Source organism: Populus nigra, chromosome 1 (genome assembly GCF_951802175.1).
Source record: "Populus nigra chromosome 1, ddPopNigr1.1, whole genome shotgun sequence".
Taxonomy (NCBI): domain Eukaryota; kingdom Viridiplantae; phylum Streptophyta; class Magnoliopsida; order Malpighiales; family Salicaceae; genus Populus; species Populus nigra.
In genome coordinates this window covers 45,892,090-45,914,438 of record NC_084852.1, presented here as the reverse complement: position 1 = coordinate 45,914,438, position 22,349 = coordinate 45,892,090, and the positions used below count along the sequence as shown (strand labels likewise).

The 22,349-nt window shown below is 36.2% G+C and overlaps 2 protein-coding genes across 3 annotated transcripts; one reads left to right on the top strand and one right to left on the bottom strand.

The window, feature by feature from the left end:
- Positions 1-476: 476 nt before the first annotated feature.
- Positions 477-6,572, top strand: LOC133693019 (cellulose synthase-like protein D1). The gene is made up of 6 exons (XM_062114215.1): positions 477-2,103; positions 2,365-2,794; positions 3,232-3,615; positions 3,965-4,340; positions 4,931-5,318; positions 5,430-6,572. The coding sequence occupies exons 1-6, from the start codon at positions 1,490-1,492 to the stop codon at positions 6,367-6,369; spliced, it is 3,132 nt and encodes a 1,043-aa protein (XP_061970199.1). The 5' UTR covers positions 477-1,489; the 3' UTR covers positions 6,370-6,572.
- Positions 6,573-7,254: 682 nt separating this feature from the next.
- Positions 7,255-20,912, bottom strand: LOC133693009 (uncharacterized). 2 transcript variants are annotated; one of them, XM_062114201.1, is made up of 23 exons: positions 20,292-20,912; positions 19,962-20,023; positions 19,207-19,344; positions 18,787-19,062; positions 17,036-17,122; positions 16,560-16,661; positions 16,410-16,475; positions 15,475-15,585; positions 15,325-15,386; positions 14,543-14,587; positions 13,994-14,067; positions 13,738-13,805; positions 12,945-13,013; positions 12,750-12,850; positions 12,579-12,660; positions 12,412-12,490; positions 12,223-12,310; positions 11,981-12,134; positions 11,051-11,242; positions 10,903-10,962; positions 9,592-9,899; positions 8,378-8,483; positions 7,255-7,639 (listed from the first exon to the last, which is right to left on the bottom strand). In XM_062114201.1, the coding sequence occupies exons 1-23, from the start codon at positions 20,806-20,808 to the stop codon at positions 7,586-7,588; spliced, it is 2,901 nt and encodes a 966-aa protein (XP_061970185.1). In that variant the 5' UTR covers positions 20,809-20,912; the 3' UTR covers positions 7,255-7,585. The 2 variants fall into 2 exon arrangements, 1 of the variants encoding a protein (XP_061970185.1); XR_009842036.1 differs by lacking the exons at positions 7,255-7,639; positions 8,378-8,483 and adding an exon at positions 10,637-10,756 and having other exon boundaries at positions 9,796-9,899.
- Positions 20,913-22,349: the final 1,437 nt, after the last annotated feature.

The following is a 22,349-nucleotide window of genomic DNA, read 5'->3' as shown; positions in this document are numbered from 1 at the left end:
GCATGTTGCTTAGTTGTGCCAGTTTGAGCTCGTGGATGGATATTACTAAAGCTAGCTCTGCAGGAGGAGTGCATAGCTAATAATCCACATCACCACGGGAAGCTTGCAGATCATCACTGGTCTCTCATGCCTTTCAATCTGTTGTAGATTCTAATGCAGCCTGGGAGAGTTTATGCCATCTGATTACTTGAAGTTATCTCCAGCGCTACGGCCTCTCAATCTCAATCATCATCTCTAACTTCATTATCTAAGAAAGGACTTTATTTTCATCTTTGTCGTTACCCCATCATCATCAACAATGGTATCATTGTAGTAAAAATCACCTATGCATAACTACGTGGTTTCAACTTAATTAATAGACCACCAAAGATGGTTTTCTCCTTCGCAATCCTATTTCCAAAAGAATGAAAAACTTCATATCTAGGCACTGTGATTATTTGTCATCAGCAAATTCAGGTAACACATCGATCCTCAAACATTAGAAGAAACTGAACATGAAGTTCTAAATCAGCTTTTTAATTCTGAGCCTTGCCAATATGGGGCACAGATCCTTTTAACTGTTTAATACAGTGATCATGGACCCTTTACATTCTTGGAAATCCTGGCATTGTGTTGGGAAAGTGCTCCAGCCTGCTACCACCGTATACACATGTTTCAAAAGGGTATCAATTTTTACCCAGTGAAGGACGTGTTGATGTTAATGTTCTGGTGAGTAAACTGATAAGTTAGCTCATTAAAGTTGGTTTGAGTAACTTGAGAGTTTGTGGTTAAGTTATTGTCTTGTGATATGTGTCGTAGTGTCAAGTGTCAGACATATACATTGTGATGTAATCTCTAGAATATAATATGGAGAAATTGTAGAGACAAAGGTAAGAGAGAATGATATCCAGATACGAGACATGGAAGAAAGTGATTTCAGATCAGAAAAATTGGAACTTTCTTTCTTACAGTGCAGCAGAGCACAGCAGCCAAAATACAGCACAACATACAATATCAGACATGCCTTTTGTGTAGTCACTTAAAAAGGTGGATTCTGCTCTTTGTTCCTTTGTTCTTGTGGTTTCAAGACCCGTTTCTTGTGGATTCAGGACAAAAGTCTTGTGGATTGAAGGGTTTGCCTAAAGGATTCAGATATTTCTATCCCTTCAATTTCTATTCAGGGAGTTCTTCTGTCTATTGGTAACCCAGAGGAGAGAAGGAGATGTCAAGAATTTATTTTGCACCTAATTAATCGCATTATAGCTAGGTGTATTAGAGAGGCTAAGCTTAAAATAAGGGAACAAAGTTCGTGGCAACAAATCTAAAAAATAGAAAGAAATTGTGGACCACATTGGCCCATCGAACTCAATGTGGTTTTCCTTTCTTCAAAATGAAATCTCTAGTTTCGTGGAAGAAATTCAATCAAGAACAAAAAACCATTTCTATGTATGTTGCAAGAAAAGCAATGGTTTTCTGAGGAATTTGTCATCAACACCACAACATTTATGTCATGGCAACCTCAACAAAACCTAAAGTAAAGAATTTGTCATCACAAGCATCAACCGCTGGCCGTCCTCAACAGGCTGTGAAATTTGCACGCCGGACATCTAGTGGACGCATTGCCAGCTTTTCACATGATGAGGATTTGGACTTGTCTGGTGAATTTTCAGGGCAGAATGACTACATCAACTACACTGTTGTCATGCCCCCCACCCCTGATAACCAGCCTGCATGGCCATCCTCAGAAAATAAATCCGATGGGCCTGCGAGCCGTTTTGGTTCCGAGGCACAGAACGCGTCCAGGCGGGTAGGAGAGCAAGAAGATAATTATAGAAGCCGTGGTGGCAATGGCCGCAGCAATGACAACTCAAAAACGGAACGAGGAATGTCGATAATGAAATCAAATAATAGATCAATACTGTCAAGGAGCCAAACAGGAGATTTTGATCACAACAGGTGGTTGTTTGAGACAAAAGGAACCTACGGTGTTGGAAATGCGTATTGGTCAGACCAAGACAAGTATGGTCAGGATTCAGAGCTGAGCAAGTCGGATTTTTTGGACAAGCCTTGGAAACCACTCTCTAGGAAGATTAGGGTTCCAGCAGCTATTCTCAGCCCTTACAGGTGCGCTCTTTTATATGTAACAAATGAATTTAACATAACAGGAGCATAGTAGATGGTAGATAGAATTTCATTTCTAGAATGTTCGCTCTTTTATATGTTCACTGCTTGACAAATCTTTGCAGAAAGCTGAGTTTACCCTCGATTTTCTTTCTGCTAGACCTTATAATATATAGGTTTCAGCTAAATTAACGAGGGTATTTAGGCTTTTTATCTTTGTAAAATTTATCTTAGAATTTGCTAACACAAGTTTTGTATGAACAGGATACTTGTGGTGATCCGTTTGGTACTTCTATGTTTCTTTCTTGGGTGGAGAGTCCAGAACCCCAATCGTGATGCCATGTGGCTGTGGGGCCTGTCTATCGTTTGTGAGATTTGGTTTGCTTTCTCATGGCTGCTAGACATTTTTCCCAAGTACAACCCCATCAACCGATCCACTGACCTTGCTGCTCTGCGTGACAAGTTTGAGCAGCCCTCCCCTGCAAACCCTCATGGCCGGTCAGACCTTCCAGGAGTTGATATTTTTGTGTCCACTGCTGATCCTGAGAAGGAACCTCCACTTGTCACTGCCAACACAATTTTATCGATTCTTGCAGCTGACTACCCTGTTGAGAAGCTCTCCTGCTACATTTCTGATGATGGTGGTGCCATACTCACCTTCGAGGCTATGGCTGAAGCTGTTAAATTCGCAGAGGTTCTTTTACAATCTTGAACACCAAAATGAACGGGAAAAAAAAAGTTACAAAACAAGTTAGCCCAGTTTGAAGTGATTTAAACCTTTAAAAGCTAGAACTGAGATTTCCCTACTTGATATTTCCTATCGAAGTCGTTTGGCATTGTTGCTTCTCACAGAAACCAATGGCCCTTCATTACCAAAACACAAATGACACCAATAAACAACTTTGTGCTTTCATTCAATGTTTGAATGAGCATCGTCCCAAGATGAGTTTCAAACACACCACTCTTTTCGCTGCATTACGGACAATATATTGTTTAATTCAGAAAATGTTATCCCTTACATCCAACGAAACACAAGTTGTGATTTCGTTGAATATTTGTTTAGTAATCGAATTTACACACATAGATTCTACATGCTCTAACTAAGCATGCTTTGTTTGATTGTTCGCTCAGGTTTGGGTACCATTTTGTCGAAAACACGACATTGATCTGAGGAATCCGGATAGTTACTTCAACCAAAAAACTGACCACACCAAAAACAAGAAACGGCCTGATTTTGTCAAGGACCGCAGATGGATGAAGAGAGAGTATGACGAGTTCAAGGTCAGGATTAATGGTCTGCCAGAGGCAATACGAAGGAGAAGCAAATCATTTAACTCTAAGGAGCTGAAGAAGGCAAAAAGTCTCGCCAGGGAGAAGAATGGTGGTGTGTTGCCATCGGAGGGGGTTGGTGACGTCCCTAAAGCTACATGGATGGCCGATGGCACCCAGTGGCCTGGCACATGGCTAGACCAAACAGCGGATCACAAAAAGGGGGACCATGCTGGTATCTTGCAGGTGATTACACTTCTAAATGATTTCTCAATATATACGCACATTTATAGATCCGATGTTGATGAAAAAGGATCAAGTAACTGCATGAAGAATATGGAAAGATCTCTCATTCATCGGCATAAAAGAGGAAAGTGAAGTGTTACTTGGTTTTTCCGTTGCTTGGCAAGCATTACTCAATCCGTCAACAAATGTTTTCTATAAATTGAAAGAGGAAGATAACGCCAGTGTTGTCTCTTGATTTAAATGGCCTCTGCAACTCTGTCTAATATTTTCTTGAACAGATTCTGTGCTAATATGCTCTTGTGCTGAATTAACTTTTGAAACTTGAATCTGTTACCATGCACCCATGCAGGTAATGACTAAGGTCCCAGAAAATGAGAAGGTGATGGGTCAGCCAGATGAGAAAAAATTAGATTTCACTGGAGTTGACATCAGGATACCAATGTTTGCATATGTATCGCGTGAAAAGAGGCCTGGCTTTGACCACAACAAGAAGGCTGGAGCCATGAATGCATTGGTTAGAGCTTCAGCTATATTGTCCAATGGACCGTTCATACTCAACTTGGATTGTGATCATTACTTCTATAATTGTCAAGCTATAAGGGAGGGAATGTGCTTTATGATGGACCGTGGTGGTGACCGCATATGCTACATCCAGTTTCCACAAAGATTTGAAGGGATCGACCCCTCCGATCGATATGCAAATCACAACACTGTCTTCTTTGATGGTAATGCTTTGGATTTAACTTCAAATTTTGCATTGAAATTGATAGCATTCTTATTATGAAAACAATCTTCGAGATTTTGAAATGGCTAAGCATACTTTAGGCTATACTCTTCCAAGTCGTAATGGGGATTTTCTGTCCATGAAACCATATTTGTAAGACTAAAGAAAACACACATGCCTAAAACTTTTCCGACATGTTGATCCTCAACTCCATCTGTTTCTAGGATTAGTTTTTGTGTTGTTCAACTCAAGTCATTTGTATAAGGAACCTGAAATGATACGGATTCCACTTTCTGCCTACACTTGAAGACACTACTTCTCTGCTGAAGCAGACCGGAACAAGAAATATAACGCATTGCAGAAAACCGAAATAACTAGTTGTGGTAGGCATGAAGAAGCTAAATAAACTATTTTATTTATTTCTATCCATATATTTGTAAAGCACTTTCCTATATTCCATTTTTAGAAAGATACAAAGATAAGAAAAAATACCAACTGAAAGGTTTTCATTTGTTTATCTAAAATTTCTGGTTTTGAAACCTCGAGGCATCATCATCAAGATATCTTGAATGTTACCTTCTTACAAAACAGGAAGTATGCGAGCACTGGATGGTCTTCAAGGTCCGGTGTATGTAGGAACAGGGTGCATGTTTCGTAGATATGCACTATATGGTTTCCTCCCACCAAGGGCAAACGAGTACTTGGGCATGTTCGGCAGTACGAAAAGAAGGGCTCCGGCTCAATTAGAAGATGAGTCAGAGGCTCAGCCCCTTACATCGCACCCTGACTTGGACCTGCCAAAGAAGTTCGGGAATTCAGCAATGTTCAATGAGTCCATAGCTGTTGCTGAATTCCAAGGACGGCCGCTTGCTGATCACAAATCGGTGAAGAATGGCAGGCCTCCTGGTGCACTTCTCCTGCCACGTCCTCCTCTAGATGCACCCACAGTTGCTGAAGCAATTGCTGTAATCTCTTGCTGGTAATAATCATACCAATACCTTCCTATATCTATATGATTCTTGTACCGAGAACCTCATTTTTTAGTTACAGCAATCAAATTCTGAACGTGGTGTTTTGATGTCGAGCACAGGTGTGAGGACAAGACTGACTGGGGGGATAAGATAGGTTGGATTTATGGCTCAGTCACGGAAGATGTGGTGACTGGTTATCGGATGCACAACCGTGGGTGGCGATCTGTGTACTGCGTAACAAAGAGAGATGCCTTCCGGGGCACAGCACCAATCAACCTCACTGACCGCCTTCATCAGGTGCTACGATGGGCTACTGGTTCAGTTGAAATCTTTTTCTCCAAAAACAATGCCTTCTTTGGAAGCCGGCGACTGAAATTCTTACAGCGAATTGCATATCTCAATGTTGGCATTTACCCCTTCACCTCCTTCTTCTTAGTCACTTACTGCTTCCTCCCTGCGCTTTCCCTTTTCACAGGAACCTTCATTGTTCAAAGCCTGGATATAAGTTTCCTCATTTACCTCTTAACCATCACTGTAACACTGACTCTCATCTCCCTTCTTGAAATAAAATGGTCCGGTATTGGGCTCGAGGAATGGTGGCGTAATGAGCAGTTTTGGGCCATTGGCGGAACTAGTGCTCACCTTATTGCTGTGATCCAAGGCCTTCTAAAAGTCGTGGCTGGTATTGAGATTTCTTTCACGTTAACCTCGAAGTCCGCTGGCGAGGATGAAGATGATATTTATGCTGATCTTTATATAGTCAAGTGGACAGGTCTCTTCTTTATGCCACTTACCATCATAGTAGTCAACCTTGTTGCCATTGTTATTGGGTGCTCGAGGACACTATACAGCGAGATACCAGAATGGGGCAAGTTGATGGGAGGACTCTTTTTCAGCTTCTGGGTGCTGTCTCACATGTATCCATTTGTGAAAGGTCTGTTGGGAAGGAGGGGAAGAGTACCGACAATTGTTTATGTCTGGTCAGGCCTGATTTCCATTACTGTGTCTTTGCTTTGGATTTCAATCACTAGTGAAAATCGTGGAAAACTTGAGGTATAATGATGACCAGCAACAAGAAACCGAGGTCGAAACACTTCTCTTTTTTCCATGGTGTTATTCTTTTAGATGTATTTCATTAGGCAAAGAAAGTAATGTAGCCAAGATTGGCATCAGAAAATTAGCAATACCTGTCCCTTAATTCCTGATTACTTTCTCGGAAACATATCAGCATATTATAAAGTTCAGTATCATTTGTATTTGAATCACTATCTTGAACAGGGTGCAGAAAACTTAAATTCATGTCAATTCACTATTTACAGGTCTCAGCTAACGAATATATTGGGGGATTTTTTATTTGCTGCAACTGGTTTGTGATTTGCTATGGATTGAGATTACAATTCTATACTGAAGAGTTGTAGTGGCTAATATATTCAGTCGTTGTATTGGCACCCCCTTTATTTTGCTTTCCTGAACCCCTTTGTCATCTGTCGTTCTCTGCTGTCAAAACTCCAAGATCCGATCACCGAATCTTCCAATAAGACCATAGCAATCTTTTCATCATCGTAAACAGTATTCCAATGTCAAAAACCATTTTCAAATCAAAGTAAAGCACAAAAACCTGGATTTTGATTTTTAAGTTTAAGATTTCCAAGCATTAAAACACCTGGAATACAATAAAGGCCGAGTCAAAAATAGGTATGAATAAAATGGCATGAACGAGACCTTCCTTTTGGTAATGGTCTCACCTCCAGCAATGGCGAGACATCATAGAGGTACCAATCCAAATACCCCATAATTCATGCATGTCAATCGAAACAGTCAACGATTCATGAGCCTCCGTGCATTTTAGCCATCGAGATATAGTTAATGAAAGAACACTTGATAAAAGGCACGTTTACTAATTACTATTGCAGCTATTACATAGCTGGGAGATGACGAGCTCTGTGATTCTCAAATCCTTTACTATTTCCAGGTATTAAAATCACCAAAACTGCTGTGACCTGAACAACAATATAGACGTCTATTTTGGCTCCTGTCAAATCACTGATAAAACTCGACAGATTGTTTCAGCTTCACCAGCCTACAGCTCAAGTAGCGATGTCAAGTACATATGGCTAAACAGCGTCCCAACGGAACAAGAAAGTCCATATGTTAATTTATAAGAACACATTATGGACTGCACAGGTTTGAGAAGGCAAGGAATGAACACATGGAACTTTACATTGTGATGTGAAATGGGCACTGCTGTATTATTGCCTCCAAGCACTGCAATTAATCATAGCAGAAATTCACGCATCCGTACTGGCCTTTTTACAGCATTTGTAAAACCCTGCGCAGATTGGGAAAAGAGGGGAGGGGAAGAGGATACAGTAAGCATGTGATCTGATTTTTGTTCAAGTATAAGTTGTTAAAGCAATGAACTTCATTGAAATTTCTATGAAGTCAACAATGGTCATAAAACAGGTTAGGGTTTTGCTCCTTTTCAAAGCTTTTTAAGAGTTTAAAAAATAGCTGCTACCAAATGAAGTTAAACATTGATGGTAAAACAGTGGGCAGATTTATCGCTTTTCATGGTTTTAGTGCCAAAACGACATTAGCATCAGCATTCAGTAACGCAGTCAATCAAAAGATCCACTATCTAATTGTTATAATATACTGTGCATTTGAAGAAGCCCATCTTAAGTTATACTATCATAATAAAAACATATATGACAGTGTAATAAAAACAGTGGGCAGGCTGACTACCGGTTACACCAGAAATGTTGATGTCGCGCAGCCAGGCTAGTCATTTTATGTAAATCGTGGAGAATGGCAAAAGAAAACTTAATACGTAGTAACAAATGTAGATGGGTGTTGACTCCTGCATTTTCTAAACTTGAATGTGAAGTCAAGCCTGACAAACATCATTTTCTATCCCCTTTGCCTTTTGTAAACCAAAATGTTGATCAAATCACAAACCCCCGCGTATTTATGCCTAACCGGTCTATGAAGCTCATTGATGGGCAAACAAGAACGAACTATCTATTATCATATTCAAAAAATTAAAGATTTGCAAATATGAGCATACCTCATTAAATTTGAATATCAGAGGACGTGAATCTCTTTCCAAGGTGGTTGTCTTCCATCCAGCACTGTCAGTACTTTGAGAACCCTTACTGTTTGCTTTCCTAAACCTGGTTTGACAGTGAAGAAATACATATCAGCAACTAAAGAAATATGTTACTATTTCCATGTAACTTGGCCATGCTAACTCTTTATGCATAATTTCTAGTATCAGTCGGAGTTAGACGAAAAAGGGTTTTCTTCTTCATTAACAGAAATTTGAGGGGAGCCTATCATCAGCGTATCCTAATAAATCACACGTTTTCTCAATCATACCCTTTTTAAAAAAAACAATTTATCGTAACCTTAGGTTTATCCACATTTTCTAATATGCTCATTTGTCAATTTTTTCCATAAAAATCAAGTCATGTGTAATTAAAGCATATTAAAAAAATCCTTATATACTCATTTGTAAATTAATACATTTATTTGTCGATTTAATCTAAAGTTTATTTAAAAAATATATAATCATATTAATTCAATAATTAATTAAATTTATTTTTTATAAGATAAACATCAAAGGATAACGTAAAATATAGTTTAAAATAAGATATATTTTGATTGTAAATATATATTTTATAATAAATTAAATAAACTAATATTAGATTAAAAAAAATTACTAACTCTTGAGATGGCATTTAAAGTCAGTTCATAACTAACTTTCATGTGCAGTGCATGTGACCGTTAATTTTGATAGAAAAAATTGAAGGGTTACGATAGACTAGTTTTTTTGTACAAGAATACGATTGAGGAAACATGAATTATATATAGGTATATCCATAGGTTTCCTCTAATTAGAATTGCAATTCTTATACAGATTTTAGTGGAGAATCACAAGAATTGACGATTATGTTGCATTTCAGCAAACACGTCTACATCTAAATGTAACCTCTAAAACAGCTAAAAATGTACAAGTGTGATGAGCAAGGCTATGCAGAAGTCCACATTAGCCAGAGCTTTACTGCAATAATTAGCTGTGTTGTTAAACCAAATGAGCTTGTGCAAACTTTGGAACGAATGTCACTTCGATGAAAGATACATAGTTATATGAATAACATGGACAAGTTAGATACCTTTATTAGAAACCATGAAAATGGAAGTTAAGATCTTGATATAATTGAAGATTGCAAGCATTGAGATGATGGCACAGATAACTGGATGTTTGTTAGGTATTCATACCTGTCAAAGAAGCTGGTAGAGCTTCTAGGAGGCTTCTTTGGATTTCCTGAGGATTTCAACTTTACATTGGACAAGGCCCTTGTACTAGAATCCATGATCGGAGATGTTGCTGAGTCACTTGGAACACATTGCCCAGAATTTATCATGCTTTTTTGATTGCCGATGCTGTTACCAGAAAATGCAGCTGCATGGTTAATTTTGACAGACTGCACTGCACTCTCCCGCTCTACCAAGTACATATTTTGTTTATTGCACCCATCTGTTAAATGTACAGATCTACTTGCTTGCAAAATCTTATGCTTTTCCACCTGAAATCCAATTTTATTCTAAGAGTAAAAATTTGCACTCCACAAAATAGTTAAGAAGATTGAAGTTTCCCTTGAGACAAATACCCATATAAAGTGTGCGCAAGATTGAATTCCTTTTCATGTTAAGAAAAATAGATATGATAACCATGACAAACTATTCTTTCTTGAATGAGAGATCAAGAAGTAAAACAGAAATCACGTGAAAGATTTCAGATCTCACAGTAGACTAATATGGCCTCACTTGTCCTCCTATTTCAGGACCAAAATTTGTGCCCTTTAGCCAGCCTCTTATCATTTGCAAGTAAATATTAATAATTATAACTTTCAAATTTATTTGAAATATTTCTACTATATCTCATCAAAGTGACATTTTATATGTTATTTAAGGATGAAATTGACTTGTCATATCCGGTACAAGACCAAGTTACTGAAATGCAAGCCATGATACGTGAAGAGTGAAGACACCAGTGTCGTCCCTGATAATGTCCAATAAAAGATACATAGTATGGTTGACTCAAGCAAATGCTGATGCATGAACATCTAACTGAGAGATTGGTGATGCTTGCAGTATAAGCAGCGTCCCAAGACATCATTTCAGTCAAAGGTGCTGAAACAAGGAACAGATTTAGATACACTGATAACTAGACTGATAGTAAACCATACACCGGCATGGGAGACAGACTAAAGATAAGATGATGACAACGAGACAAAACCAGCTTGTTTTAACACATGCTTACTCTTTTGATTATCACAGTCCATTTGGACCATACATGCCTTTCAAAACTACACCTCTATTGAAGTCGAACTATAGAAAAGTTGCAACAGCGATAAGTTGCTGGAAAACAAATCCATCACTACTGAAATGAAAAAAGCAACCATTTAGTTCACATTACAGTCTGCAGAAACCAACTTAGGGATCTTTTGCCTTCTTAAATTTTGGATCTTAAGGCGATCATGATGCTAAATTAAGACTACATTAATAAGCAATAAATTACTCACTCACCTCATGCACCAAAACCTGCTTCACGGCTAAGGGAAGTGCATAATGACCAGAACTATAGCCCTGTTAATTCCAAAAAAAAACATGCGGACAGCAAACATGAGATATGGAATCATACTGGCTTTGCAGAGACTTAAAGAACAATGCAGACCTTGAAGTTAATGAATTCATGAATGGGAGGATCAACAGAAAGCGACGCAGCATCTAAAACAGCTTCGTTTTCCTGCTTACAGGAAAGATGATCTGACTTGATATTCTTATATGTCATGGAATAGGATACCATTGTGCTCACTAACTGAGCTAGATCATTCTTCTCTCTTTCTGTTAATAAGTGCAATGCCACCTGAGAAAAAACACCAAGATTTCCAAATTATATGAGAACATCAACAAGCAAAAGATAAGAAAATATGCATTAATCGACGTAGGGCACGTAACAAAAGTCCTAGCTTAAGAAAAAGAAAAAGTTTAGACACCAAACAACCTAACAAAAATGAGCCATAACTTTTGATACAACCATTAGACCATGCTAAAATTTGGCCATAACATTCCAAAGTACCTGTTATCTATAAGATTTAAAAGAAAACTTCATCTGAGTTTCGGCTGCACGCCCAAATGCAGACCAAAATTTACTACTCATGATTTTTTTTCCCTGTGTATTTGGATTTTTTTTCCTATAGATTAGGATTTTCAGTTTAATTACGATTTCACTAATTAGAATGTTTTTCTTGTATTTAAATAGCCTTGTAGGCTATTTTTTAAAGGAGATTATTGAATTTCAAACTTTTTAAAAAATATCAGAATTATTGAGGTTGTGTCATTAATACATCGGAGAGGAGCAAAATTTAAAAAACTCATGTCATTACAAACAATCTTTTCGTTAAAAAATTATGAATGAGAAATCAGCTCAAAAGAATTCTTTTCGTCGTCACAGGGACATACAGACTGTAAACAAGATTTAAATGAAAGTGAACTAGTTTTTCATGATGCAAAGTAAAATGTGCAACACAACAGACTGACAGGGGGGAGACAGTATGAAAGTGTACTGATAAAATGAAGCTGTAAATAAGTGCAAGTAAATTACCGGCCTTAGAGTTGGAGGAGAGATGATATGTAAGATGGGAGAAACAGAGTCTTCTACGAAAGATTTAGTAGACAAGTGCCTTGAAATATGTGGTGGAATTTTGTTCTGCCAAGACCTTAACTTGTCCATCTTTTCCATCAATACAGTTCGGTATCTAAAGATTTGCAAAAGGTATGATAATAGTATAAAAGTGAGTGCACGTGTTTGACATCAAGTGCCAACTACAGTGGAGATATAAATACCTTTGATAAGACCTTGGCCATTCAATATTTGGTTTTTGAATTTGTGCTACCTGTTGATGTATAGAAATCGCAATGCAAGGCTGATAAGCTGCTCAAAAGAGAAGTGGAAAATGAGATGAGAAGATTAAAATTCAAAACCTGTTCAGCATTGGGAAAACTAATAGGAAAGACAGCTAGGCACATGCTTACCATAAAGGGGCATTTGCTGTGAACGCATAATATATTGGTGAATCACATCAGAAACACCAAGACTATTGAAACACTTGACCTGCAATTAAGTCAAACTTAATAATGACTTAAATAGGTAAGATAAAATAGTCACATGTGGTCCAAAAGAAAATGGAGCTAAGGCTTACTGTCTTTTGCATCACTGGATCATGGTAATGGAGCTGCAAGATGTTTTCATAGATCCCATCCAAAATCACATCATAATCACCACTGCATATACAGTAAGCATTAAAGCTAGAAAGAGGCAGGTTTGAACTAGAGGAAGGAGTATATGAGGTTCACAAGCATTGATTATCTACCGATTAGATACAAGGGAGAGCAAAGAGTTAAATTCATTGCTCATGCTGCCACAGCTACCTTTAGATTTTCTATCCTGCTTCATTTTTCTCTTTTGGAAAATCTACAGAGCAAGTAGCACACACTCACAAATAAAGCAGCTGGAAAGGGATGAATAGTTAGGAAAGACATTATGGAATGTACAATCTTTATGTCACCTCCTTCCAAATATCAAATACACTTCTTGACATGTCCTTTCGACCAACCACCTGGGAACTGATCTCCAGCTGAGGCCGAGTAAACAAAATATTGTCAGTCAATTAAAGCAACCAAGAACAAAAGAGAAATCAAAGGGAAATAGCACCATCATCATCCTTAAAAAGCACTAAATCTCCTTTGAACCACCCTAATAAAATTTGAGATGGTAGCTCAAAAAGAACTGACCAGTGTTCTTGATAAGAAGAATTGTGGTGGGTGGGGAGTGCCTTTATGCAAATTTCAATGGTGAAATGATTTATTCATTTACTCATTTTTTTCCAGTGTATTGATACAAAGCATAACCAAATTTGATGTCTTATTTTTTGCGAGATCCTTCAAAAAAAGATTTAAAATATTGGTGTAGCTAATTAATAATTGTAGAAATGACTAATATAGAGGCTTGATTTACTAGAAAAACAATATTAAACCATGGTTTGTGACCAATGCCCCTTCTCACATTAAAGTTTTTTCTTTATGATTAAGGACTACTTTTTTCAGGCTGAATTCATTCTTCGATAGCTTTCGTTGTTCTCTAATATATGATAATGGGGTATCGTGTTATGCTCAATATCCATGAGACTAAGCAAAATTGAAGGGAGCCAAAAACATTGATGAAATTCCCAAAGGAATTTCCTATCAATGTCAAAACAGAATCACCAACTCATAAACATTAACTTGACCTATATTATCACAAAGGAGATTTAGTAAATTTAATAGATGGTTTAGAATGACAATGTCACATCAAAGGCTTACCATGTTAAGAACTTCTCTCTTCTTGTTGAGAAACTGGAGGGTATTCAGGCATGAGCGTATATCACATCCTGTGAAGTTAAATGAAATGGGTAGAATTAACAAAAAAAACTAAGGTAAGAAAAATTATATTGTGGATATTTTATATTGCAAACCAATTGTAGCATTTAGATTATGAAGTCTTATAGGACTACAAGAGCCAAAGACGGGATTGGAAAATTAAAGCACCATCGTATATCTGATAGGGAATATAACTCACTAGTGTAATCTGCAAGGGCAGCAAGTGCAATGGAACTAGTCTTCATTCCCTCCTTGTTACATATATATTTGAGCCTGTGATGCCCAACTTTCAGAAAATTAGTGTTGTAAACGTATTAATTTATTTAAGTATGTGAGAACCAACAAATATGGTTTTTAATCTTCTTTCACAACAAGTGTAGTCTAATATAGACGAGATGTTGAATATCAATAAATAAGCAAAAAGTCAGGAAACTGAGAGCAAATCTTGTTGAGGATTTTGACTAATTAGATAATTTTTGGAGCTTCTAGAGCATTCTACTTTGCTGATGTTAAATAAGACAAGCCTTAGAGTTTTGATCATTTTCTTCTTATTTTGAAGTGGAAGTCTTATTTCCTGATCATATATATCAATATGATAAGATACTATTTGTTTGGATAGGAATTTGCATGTCAACTTTCAATATTCTAGCTAGGGAAGGATACTCAGAATTGGTCAATCAATTAACTTGTTTACAAAGAACATGACCGAAAATGCCAGAGCTATGAATAAATCATTGACAATCATCACCTGCTTACAACACGGCTAACAGTCGGCTGAACAAATAAATGGACCCTGTAAAAAGAACATGTACATGTCAATATAATGATTTGAAACTCGTAGACTCCAAATAATTCATATAAATATGCCAAGAACTAATGTATACGGTTCGAACTAAGAAGGTTGAGACAATGAAGACAATTATATGTCTTTAACTACATTATAACATTGCCTTAAGGCCGAGATCCGAATTGAGGAAGGTAATTGGTTAAACAAGGTCATTGTATTGAATGTAACTTGAAAAGGATCCTTATATTACAATGGGTTAAGATTGAAGAATGTAATTTGTTAAATAAGGTCATTGTATTGAATGTAACTTGAAAAGGATCCTTATATTATAGTGGGTTAAGAATATTGAGTCCTTTGTCATCTTTGCTCTGAAATGTCATTCAGTACCTCATGTTGCAGAATATGAGAAAGTCAAGTCATAAAATTGTAAGCTCAAAATACAACAATATTGTTTGATGAAACTTCCTAAAAATGGTAATTCCAAGATTCAGGAGATCTCTTTCACATTGTTACATTGCAATTCTCTCAAAAGAAAGTACACATCAGAACTTATAAATAGACTTTTTTATATAAATATGTTGCAGTTTTAATTCAATTAAAACCAAGATGGATACCAGATTAGAAAATTTTGGGTTAAACTATATTTGAAAGAACTTGAGTATAGGAAACATTGAGGTTCTATAAGATAACTTTCTAGACTTTACCAAAAGATTGCCACTTTAATACTTGTAAGAAACACTTACTTTGCAACCTGACGTAATGGCCTCAAGGCAGGTGCATATATATCATTACATATGCAGATCACCTATATAAAAAGCCAACTTAAAAGGATTTAGAGGGAAAGGAAACAGAAATATTACAAAATAAACCATCCATGACTAATTCAAACTCACAGGTCTCGTCAAAGATGCTGTTTTCCGCCCCTTTTTTGAGGATACCCTTCCAAATTGCTCTCCTTTAGTGACATTTTCCTTCCCAGTATCTGACTTCCTTTCAGAAGAAACCTGCATGAACATGATAAATCCTAAAGATGATAAAATCACACAGCTAAAACTACATATTCTATATCAGAAGTGCTGATGGATCACAAGAATAATGTATCAATATGGAATTTCCAACTCTCAAACTATAATTCTCAAATCTTATGGTTATTTTATCATGAAAACCAGAGATATCTTTTTATTAAGAAGATTAAAGAATAGGGAGTATATTATAAATAAATGTACTTGTGAAAATCAGCTTCAATTGATTATTATCCTAGAGGTCACAAATTAAGAAGCTTGTTATGTTCTAATGCTACAAGAAAGGTTATTTTTGTATCAGGGTTCTGCCTCTAAAGGACTTACATGGGATGAATAGCATTATCCTTATTAGACGTCTTCAAAGAGAGAATTTGTGGCAGATTCCTTCCATGTCTAAATTTTATGTATTTTCTAGAATTCAATAATATTGGTAAAATAAGCCATATTGTGTTCTTCTACTTCAAGGTAGGACAAACAGGAAGCACTAGCATTGAGTCCAAGAAGAGAACAATATATAAAATATATTATTTGAATCAGAATTTAGAGTGTGGTCTCCAAAATTAAACTGTGACCAACGAATAAATCAACACCCCCGCTACATTTCATTTTGACAAGGAAAAATTCTACAAGCACAATCCAATGCAACCAAGAAGTTCAGAGGTCTCAAGGGGAACTCAGTAATAAAGAAGATAAAAATCACAATAAAGAACAAAAAAATATAAGCAGAAAATAGGCATGGGAAAAGGGTGGCCTCAAGTATACATCATAGAACATGATGATATAAGATCAGAATGCCATTCAAGTACCATTTTTAGAAGAACCTCCACAGCACCTTTTCCATCACTAAGTGCTCCATCTATTTCATCAATCACCTATAGAGAAATCAGCGTCTTCTTTTAAGTATTCAGATCCCATTTGAGAGAAAAACAAGCACAAAGGGAAGGAATGTAACTGACCAGGCATTTCGGTCTTGAGTCAGCCATCACAGAGTTCATCTGAACCACATCAAGAATCTTAGCTTCGATTGTTGACGAAGACCTATCATCGCTGGCATTAATCTGTACAGTTTCAAACTCTCAATAAGAAGAAAAGACCTATTACAGAAAGCTTAGTGAAGTTTCACATTATTAAAACAAGAATGCCTTAAATGCAAGTAGGATAACTAAACGCAAAACATTAAGATTACTAAAATGAATCAATGTAACCTAAAACAAGCACAAAATAAAGAGCTTAGGAAAATATATATATATATGCCTTGTCATGATAATATCTTTAATACTTTTCTGTGGTAGCTTGTCCAAACCAAATAAATCCGAGGTAACAGATACATGGACAAACTTAACAATTAAAAGAAACCAAAATATCATGGCCTTAAGTAATCATGATTTTGCAGGTATGCATATGCGAATCAGTTAGAAGTAAAAAGCAAGACCTCCACAACTCGATATCCACAATGCTTAGCAGCTACATGTGCAAGTGTGGTCTTTCCAAGCCCGGGGGGACCACAAAGCAAAAGGATCTGCAATGGTCACAAGATTCAATTACTCAAGGTTTTCACGGATAAAATTTGACTGCAAAGAAACAACTATCATGAATAACAAGAAAATATCAATAATTTGTAATCTGATTCAGATGAAGTTAGGTAATACAAAGAAAAATTCAAATATTTCTTTTCTATTGCAAACACAACAAAGTTTCGCAGATGGTAACGAGTAAAGAAAAAATCTAAAAAGGTATAAATTATGATAGAATAATTTGGAAACTAAAAACCAGTTGAGACCAAAAATATAGTTACTACAACACATAAATAGAAAAGGTGAAAGATCCTGAAAAAACCAGTTGACAATTCAGCTGTATGCTAGACGTAGAATATACAAGAGCTGAATCAGCCAAGATAATCCAAGGTCACGGCCATCATCTACATTAATAAGCATTTCGAAATTTATTGAAATACATCTCCACGTCACACAAATCCATATATAAAAAGAATAAAAAAGATTTGTGGGCTCATATAGAATGTGTCTGTCGTGCTAAGATGCGGACAAGCTTCACATACAAGAAGGCAGCGCAGTAAATTCGGCCTGTTGACAATCTGAACAGTTGTAGACCTATCAGCACCTGTAGGAATTCATCTGATAGGACTGTTCCACAGTTTCGATGCACAGCCAACTGCAAGCACACACGGTACAACTCATCCACTCTCAAGAATTCATTATAGCGCAAATGTCTTGGTCAAGGCAATTCATCGTCGATGAATTGGAGATGCCAAGCACTCAGCCTCTTCACTCAGTAAAACACAAGCGGGTGCCTGGATTTCCATTTGATAAATCCAAGAAAACACATAACTGGTATTATTTTTATAACTAAGAAGAGAGAAATAGTTACGATGTTTCACAATGACAATAGAATTCGTATCAAGGGAAACCCAGGCAGTAATCGTTGTAGCAATAGTTTCAAACCGCATATGGGCTGATCCGCCACCTATAAACAAGGGCACCAACTGCTCTGAGCTCCACATACCAAAGAAATTGGCGGAGCCTGATAGCGAAACTCGTCCTCATCTTCCCTTACCATGAGGATAACAGAGACCTGCTACCACAGCTAACGTTTTCCTTCATGAGAGCAGCACGTGAAGTAGGAATTTTATTCAGAGAATGATTGACTGGGAGCAATTGAGAATTAACCATCAAGGCCTAGGATTGTACATTACAGGTCAAGCATATTCTTGCCAAGAGTCATCCCTAATTAAGAAGTATTGAGAGTGTTTGAGCCTGAATGATAAAGTTGGAATATTTTCTTGCAACTGGGGATGCATCTAGCTTGACCATTGTCAGGCATCATGGCGTCATATTTTTTCCCCTTAAAGGTGTGAAGTGACTGCAACTTGAAACATTGTTGTATTAATGTGTTTCACTATCGACATAGCTTATAACAGATACATATAAACGTCAAATTAAGAAGAATTAGGAAACAAGCAACCCATCTTGAAAGCCATGAACCACCAAGAGTAGATGTGTGTGAACTAAATTCAGCAACTTATCTACATTCATCATTTCATGAATTGAAATCATGAAAGCAGCATAAGCATATATGTGAACAGGAAAATGTTTATGTATAAACAATTCCTACTGCTTCTCTTTCCAGGCCAAATTTAAGGAAAAATATATGATTTTATTAGCTTACCTTCTGTTCTGGGGGACCAGTAGGCCTTGACTTCTTGGTCCACGAGTCCTGAAATCCTTTTGATTTACTATTTTCTTGCTCCAGATTATTAGAGTGTCTAAAATTCCCTCTACTCCATATATTTCCTTTGTTCTTGCTGAAGAAAGTTGAATCAGAAGGTTTTGGATGTTGAACGATAGAAGAATGACGCCTTAAAGCAGACAAAATGTCATCTGATGTACTCCTAATATCAGATCCAAAAACACAAGAATCCCATTGTTTAAACCATAAGAGGACCTGCAATGTGACAGTTTTCACTAAATTGTGAGCAAAGATAACAAGATCCCAAAAGAGTTCAGCCTGAGAACCATTATTTTTTATGATGAGCAACAAGCATGTAATTTAACCTTTTAGGAACTTTGACCAATGACTCCTACTTACCTCGCGATTTGTCTGCTCATCACTAAGCAGCTCAGTAAATGAATTTGGAGCATATCTGTCCACCCATAATTTTTCATGCATCACTTGTGTTTCTGGAAGAATCTCATCACTCTGATCTTCAGAACTAGCTTGCAAGGCCTTCAGCACCACAAGAATAATGTGTGAGGAATCTCACAGGAGATTTATTGTTGCCGTTAAGATTATATCCTACGAAAAGGCCCTAATAATCCCTGCACCCCTCTACCACCTAAGCTAAATTCATAGGGCTCCGACCACTAACAAATCATCTGCTATACCATTATTGACAGAAATTATAAGCAGATGCCAGATTGAAAATATCAAGGAAAACCATAATGATAGAGAAATTACAGTGGCTCGTGAGGTTAATTTCTTCAGTTTTCAGACCACATTTCAAAGGAGGCATTCTCCTGATATCAAACAACTAGAACCAAAATAACTTGCTTTGATGAGTTATGGATGAATACAAATCTAGATTAACATGCACTACATCTGCGTCACTTGGCCTTTTGGTATATTCTTTAAAAACTAAAAGGAAGACTTTCTTATGACGTGTGTAGTGGGCATTGACCCCCTGAACCGAAAACACAGATTGGAGCAATGTTTCAAAATCATGATTGCATAATTACAATACATTGATTCTTTTCTGAGCAAAATCAACATGATATTTCAAATTCTCAATATTTTTTGACACTTCAGTCATGCTTAAACAACCATGTACCATGTAATGTCCATACCTTGGTAAAAGCTTCTTGCTCCATTCTTTGCAAAAGAACATTAATCGGTTCCGATATAAGACCTACAAAAGGAATAAATACATAAGAAATTAAAATTGGTCCACTAGTAATCTAACAACCCTTCCCTTTATGCCACTCCAATTTCTTAAAATCTATACGATTTAAAAGGGCGGAACAGTAATGCTATGGACAATCGCATAAAAACTGATTCTTAAATTTCACCTTTAATGAGATCTAACAAGTGATCATTTTTTTTAATTATTTATCCAGATTCTAAAATTACTAAAAACAAAACATGATATCTTCGACTAAGCAAAAATTAATTCCCACCATTTGATTGCGATTTGAAATCCAATTTCTTCGCTCCCTGTTCCGTATCCACTCTACATATTTTTGCATAAACCCTATCGCCACCACTAGGCGCCGTCACTGGAATAAAATCGCCGTCAATCTCCGACACGTATCTAGACACGACCTTCTCCTTCTCCTCCTCCTCGACAACAACTTCCACCCTCTCCTCCTCGTTTCCGCCGTTCCTATCCTGCACCTGCCGGAGCCAGTCCTCATCGTCGACCTCCGGTCCCGCATCATCGTCGATTTTGCTTCTCTTCTCGTCGAAGAGGACAGCGTCTTCCTGATTTGGTGAATCCGGACAGTCGGACCTAGGGCGCTTGTTGTAGTCGTTAATTTGGGGAGCGGAGGGTGATTGAGGAGGTGATTGTTCCGGTTGTAGTTGAGGCGAGTAAGTGCAGGGATCGGGTGAGGGAGGGTCTAGGTAGTCTTGGTAGAAGTGAGAGTTAGCTTCAAGTAATTCAAGCTCGTCCGGGAGAGGAATGTCCATCTCCATGACCACTGGTAGAGGAGCTTCAGATCAAGTGAGTGTGAAGGCAGCAACCGCAGAGATAGAGAGGAAAGATGGTTTTCTGGTTTTGGAGGGAAAATGAAAGACAATGCGCGGGAAAACATAAGCAAAGCACAAGTATATGAATAAAAAAATATAATCCGAATGGATATTTTTTATTTAGAGTAACACAACAGAAAAGCAAGAAATATTGACTGAATATCTCGTCGATCATTTCAAGGTACTTGAAAATGCATTGCAGTAAAAGAGTTGAATTGCATTTTATTTACATCATTGGTGTCTTTTAATTGAGCTTTTTTATATATATATATATCAATTTGCCCATACATCATATAAATGACTTTTAGTTTTTAAAAATATTATATCAGTTATTTTTAAAAATATTGTTTTTATAAATATATTAAAATAATATTTTTTTTATTTAAAAAAAATATTATTAATATTAAAATAATCTAAAAATATAAAAAAATAAACATAAATAAATTTTTAATTTTCATGAAATGTTGTTTGAAATTTCGTTCCGAATAACTTGAGTAGTTTGTTTTCGCAATTTTGAGTGGTTTTAAAAAAGTTAATTTTAAAAAAAAAATAAATTTTATTTTTTTAGATAATGTATTGATATTAAAAATTAATTTTAATAAATAAAAAAATATTTTTATATATTTTTAAACAAAAAATATTTTAAAAAATAATAAAATTACGATATCAAACACTAGTTTGTTTGTTTTTTTCCTGCAGCTGGGTCATCTTTGACTTTAACTAGAGACCTCGCCCGGATTGATCCTGAGGGGTCACTTAGGAACGCGGTTCAGCCTGCGTTTCTAAAAATTTTAATTTTTTTTGTTTAAAATTAATATTTATTTAATATTTTTATATCATTTTGATATGCTGATATTAAATATAATTTTTAAAAAAATAAAAAAAATATTATTTTAATATATTTATAAATAAAAATTATTTTAAAAAATAATCATAATTAGAGTAACTAAAAAGGTTGCTGGATAGTAATGGTGCTTTACTGGTGAAAAAATGGGATTTTATAGAATCTAGAAAAATTGGTTGTTAAGAGTACGCAACGATTATAGGATACTACAACTCGTACCAGCCAAGGAATGAGAGTATGAGCTAATACTTTTAGTCCTTCAGTAGTTTGTTATATTATGGTTACTGTGTATTGAAAATTTTAAAGGTATATATGAAATGGCTTTAATCTTTTTCATCTATATATTTTGTTGTTATAAATTCTCATCTTGTTATTCCCGAGCTATATATGCTAAAAAAAAATATGTATAATTGTGAGACCACGTGAAATGAAGGTTATTTTGGGATGGGTAAACAAAATTGTAACTCGTAGTTGAAATTCTAAGATAGTGAAATGATTGTTTTACCATTATTAAATAAATTTATTTAATTAATTATTAGGGTAAGGTTTATTTATTACTATTATATTTATTAGGGACAAATTATTATTTAACATTTTATACACACAATTAAATAATTTAAACACCTTTAAAGGCACATAATTT